The following is a 4,919-nucleotide window of genomic DNA, read 5'->3' as shown; positions in this document are numbered from 1 at the left end:
AAAAAAAAAAAAAAAAAATCCCCCATTTTAATGGCTTTATCATAGTGTCCTCTACACAACCATTCCCCTATGTTCAGACATTTAGATTGTTTTCCTGACTTCAGTCCCCTTTCCAGGGGAGTGAACAGTTCCATCTTGGTGGTGTTGCAAGCACTAAAAAAATAAAAAAAAAGGAAAATCCTCAATTGGCTGATAGCATTCACCCTCCCCTTCAAGCCTGAATAGGCTTCAGCATATTCTAGGCGTCTTTCGGTTTCTTCAATCTACCACACTTTTTCCTGGTTGGGAGTACCGTGGGTGCTGTTATTGCTGTCTGAAATGCTCCCTTGCCTCCCGCTTTCAGCTCATTTCTTTTTCTCCTTCAGGTCACAGCTTAAACACTGGCGCTGAGATTCTTTACTCTTAAGGCAAATTGGGTCTTCCCATTATTTGTTCTGTAGGGATCCTGCAAGTCCTTGTAATGCACACCGGACTTTCGGGACTCCTTCATGGTCTGTCTTTCCCGCCAGTCTGTGAGTTCCAGGAGGGTAGAAACTACATGTTTCTTGTTTCTTGTTTCTGTTGTGGCCCCTGCACCTGATACAGGGCTTACTTTATATTAAGCGCTAAATGAATGTATAAATGCTTGTTGAATAAAATAGAAAAATGGATGATTTTGCCACTGAAAACATTTTCCCCAGATCTTTGTTATTTTTTATATTCTTTATCTGCTTATGTCTTTTGTTTATTTTTCTTTTGAAAGCCTAATTTCTTTCTTAAAAATGTGTCTGAGCTCTTTATGTAGCACTGATAATAACTCTTTGTCATAGTTAGCAAATATTTTCCCCAACTTGTTGTATTGTTCTTACCTCTTAAGAAGCACCTTGACTGCCTCTAAATGGCCGTGCATTGCTGGAAGGAGAAAGCTGACAATTAGAGCTTTTTAGTGCACACATAAAATATTTCCTGCCTCCTCACTTTGCTCTCTGCCCCATTCTATTAGTGATAGCTTACAAGAAGGAGTCATTAAATAGGGTACTCTGTTACCGCCCTACACAAATAAATATTTAACTGGATAAAGTGGTAAACAATAATGTTTTCACTTTATATGTACGCAGCCAACACTTGATTATCTTATCTTTACCTGCACTTGCACGGGAAACTTTCAATCCTAAACTTCCACTTCTGTGCTGCAGATCCCCAAGGCTAGTCCATTTTTGCCCAGGAAATGCTAAATATTGTAATAGTAATCCATGACAAAATAGCCTGGATTTAATTCCCCTACCAAAAGTAACTATACTCAAAGGTTATGACAATTTGTCTTCCACTATTTTGGGTGAATGATGGAGTCCTGATTGTTTCTCCAGGGGAGAAACTGGTCAAATAATTCATGAACTAAAAAAAAGTTTTCTACTTACTTGCAAAGCTTTAGAAAGGATTCCTTGGTCCCTAATTGCCAACTGTGGCTCATGCCTGTAATCCCAGCACTTTGGGAGGCCGAGGTGGGTGGATCACCTGAGGTCAGGAGTTCGAGACCAGCCTGGCCAACATGGTTAAACCCCGTCTCTACTAAAAATATGAAAATTAGCTGGGCATGGTGGCACGCGCCAGTAATCCCAGCTACTCGGGAGACTGAGGCACGTGAATCACTTGAACCTACGAGGCAGAGGTTGCTGTGAGCCGAGATCACACCACTGTATTCCAGCCTGGGCGACAGAGCATGACTCTGTCAAAAAAAACCAAAAAACAAAAACCAAAAAACAAAAACCAAAAAGCAACACTATAAAATGTCACAAGTGATGATTTTTAGAGAAACTAAAAGCCCTGTATCCTAATCAGTGTACTATCTAGAAAGCTACAAGTTATTTTCTGAATTTTTTGATCTAGACTCTTGAGCTCCTTACTATCTAATTTCTGAAATTACAGTAGTTTTACTTTTTACTAATTGTTTTTCTTTTTACTTTCTTCAAACAAATGAGCAAATAGAAACTTTTTACTAATTTAAAATAATCTACAAATAGCTAATTCAGAGTTAAGAATCACTACTCCAAATAATAAAAACTGTAACCCAAATTTACATTAGATGTTATTGGGCCAAGGCATTTAATTATGAGTACTGTATTTATTTAAATGTACAGCACTATGGTAGGTGTTACTAAGGCTATGAGGACACATATTTCCCTCCTGCCTTTAAGAGTAATGATGTAAACATGATAAAGAAAATAGCACTAACCAGTTACTTCGTGCTATATGCCAAGCATCTTCTAAAGGATTTATATACATCACGCTCTTTAAACTCTACCACAACCCTGAGACGTACCATCACTGACATTTGGTGGATGAGGAAACTTGCTCAAGAGAGAGACTAATTTCCTTACCCAAGGTCAAAGCCTATGTACTACAGAACCAGCCCATGGGCAAATAATCTAGGGAGGATAACACAGCTACACACGAAAAATAAACTAATACAACAGCATGCTAGCCAAGTTACATTAGTTTTAGAAACTGATTATATGCCAAAAGGCCCCTAAATGCTCTTTTTTTTGAGATGCAGGTTTGCTCTTATTGCCCAGGCTGTAGCGTAATGTAGTGCAATCTTGGCTCAGTACAACCTCTGCCTCCTGGGTTCAAGTTATTCTCCGGCCTCAGACTCTGGAGCTCCTGAGTAGCTGGGATTACAGGGAGCTGCCACCATGCCCGGCTAATTTTTTGTATTTTTAGTAGAGATGGGGTTTCACCATGTTGGCCAGACTGGTCTTGAACTCCTGACCTCAGGTGATCCACCTGCCTCCAGCATCCCAAAGTGCTGGGATTACAGGCGTGAGCCACTGCACCTGCGCCCCCCCCCTCCCTCCTCCACCCAGATGTTCTTCTCTGCCTTCTGTTTTCCAAAATCCTCCTTTCCCCAGAAGGTAACCTGAACAACATGAGGTTGGGCAGTGCTGGGTGAAGCAGCCACATGTGTGTACCGCACGCCTGCAGAGCTGTAGGCTGTACCTGCAGTGTGCAGAGGAGTCCTTCTAATTTTGCTCTCTGTCTTCCAGGCATCTGGGCAAACAGTGAGCAGGTACTGGAGGATCAGAGGGTCACCTTCTCGACTGGCAATGTGGAAACTGTTCCAGCCATCTTTGTTCTTCAGGAGTGGATTGGCGCCATGTTCCACTAGCTCCTGGATCACCCCCAGGTTCTTCCTTGTGCAGGCCATCATCAGAGGAGTCCTAAGGCCAACCATGAGAAGCTGTCAGATGGAAGCAGCTAAGACATTAGAAGCCAGGGGAGAGGTCTTCAAAACAGACACATTCTTGGCACAGATGGGAAACCTAGAGGGTTGGGGGTCTGGCAGGCAGGAAAACAGCTTTGACCGGTACGACCTCTGTGCCTTCTGTGAGGACCCTGGGAGAAATAATAAGGGGAAAATGATTGCCACGAATGCGTACCTAGAGGAGAGGGTGCCTGGGAGACAAAGCTGCTTATGAGCTAGTTCACAGGAGAGCAGTGAATTGGCGCAGAGCTAAGAAAACCCAAAGAAGACCCTCAAAACAACCAGGTCTATTCCCCTGCCCCAGTGGGGAAGATGTACTTCCCCATGTTCCTAAAGAGGTTCACACCCTCTAACGAACCTGACCTAGTGAGTACTAAAATCAGCGTCAATCTAACAAACGAAATGCAGTTGGCTTGTGTGATGGTGTGGTTTGACTGTGGTGGTCATCCAAGGCTGCACGTATGTCATACAGCTGCACAGTGCTCTACACACACAGGTGCGTGAATAACTCAGGAATTCTGGATAGGGATTGGAGCAATGTCAACTCAAACAATGCATTCATGCAGAAGTAACTGAGCTAAATGTCCCCAGAACATCGCATCCAGAAGCTATCTGTATAGTGCACACACTTCATTGTTTGGTAACATTCTGTTCGGTTATATTCTACACTATTCTGTGCTCTAGAAAGGGAGGTGACGGGCCGGGTCAGTTAACCGACAAGGGCAAGAAGGAGAGACTCTGCAGGTCAACTGCGTTTTAAGGGAAAGTTGGGCAGGAGGTCCCTGCCGCTGAGCAGGCCTGGGGTGGGAATTAGGAGCTGAAAACAGCTATGGTGTCCGAGGGGACGGAGAAGCATTAGGAACCTGCTACGACTCTGCGGGTAGAGAGGAGGCTGGGTGTCTCCACACCTACCAGTCGGCCTTCTTCAGGCAGTCGACCGCTGCCCCCCGGCCCAGCAGGTAGCGCACGCAGTCTCGGTGGCCCATGGAGGCCGCCTCGTGCAGAGGCCGCTTGTAGTCTCGATTGGTGGCCTCGATGTCCATGCCCCAGGCCTCGGCCAGATAGGCTAGCACGTCCCGATGCCCGTGGCGCGCGGCGCAGTGCAGGAGGGTATCCCCGGCCAGCCCCGGGCAGCCCCCGGCCGCCTGCAGCTCCTCCTGCAGGGCGCGCAGCCGGCCCTCCTGCACCAGCCTGCAGAGGCGCCGCGGGTCCCCGGGCTGGGCCATCGCCGCGGGTCGGGCTAGGCTGTGCGGGACGACCGCGGGCAGGACACTGGCGGCCGGGCAGGGAGAAGCCGAGGGCGAGTGGGACTTTCCGCCTCTTCGCGCAACCTGCCCCGCGCGCCCCGTCCCGCGCGCCCCGGACCCGGCAGAACCGTCTCTCACGCCCCCAGCCTTGTCCCCGGCAGACCTGCCTCCTCACGCCCCCGGCCTAGTCCGCAGGCCGGCTGCCGCCTCACAACCCCGGCCTGCCCCGCATGGGAGAAGCCGCAGTTCCGGACACGGGGTGGTTTTTCCCAGGGACGGGGCGGTCCGGGGTGAGCGCGGAAGGGCCTGGGGATCCGAGAGCGCTCGCGTCCGCTGTCCTGCAGCTGCGGCGGCCGATTCAGTACTGAACACGTGAGGGAGTGGGACGCGCCGTTACACCGCAAAGACCCGAAGCGGAGGGTCCGGCAGGG

At 48.2% G+C, this 4,919-nt stretch overlaps 1 protein-coding gene across 4 annotated transcripts in view; it reads right to left on the bottom strand.

Moving 5' to 3' along the window:
* Nucleotides 1-4,919, bottom strand: part of ANKRD16 (ankyrin repeat domain 16) — a 36,325-nt gene extending 31,406 nt beyond the window's left edge. For all 4 annotated transcript variants that reach the window (XM_011957063.1, XM_011957062.1, XM_011957061.1 and 1 more), the window contains exons 1-3: nt 4,154-4,919; nt 2,977-3,197; nt 849-891 (exon numbers count right to left, since the gene is read on the bottom strand). In XM_011957063.1, the coding sequence (XP_011812453.1) occupies nt 849-891; nt 2,977-3,197; nt 4,154-4,467 (578 nt within the window). In that variant the 5' untranslated portion in view covers nt 4,468-4,919. The remainder of the gene's footprint in view (nt 1-848; nt 892-2,976; nt 3,198-4,153) is intronic.

Source organism: Colobus angolensis, unplaced genomic scaffold, assembly GCF_000951035.1.
Source record: "Colobus angolensis palliatus isolate OR3802 unplaced genomic scaffold, Cang.pa_1.0 Scaffold432, whole genome shotgun sequence".
Lineage (NCBI taxonomy): Eukaryota > Metazoa > Chordata > Mammalia > Primates > Cercopithecidae > Colobus > Colobus angolensis.
The sequence above is the reverse complement of the archived record's forward strand: the minus strand, read 5'-3'. Positions and strand labels throughout refer to the sequence as shown.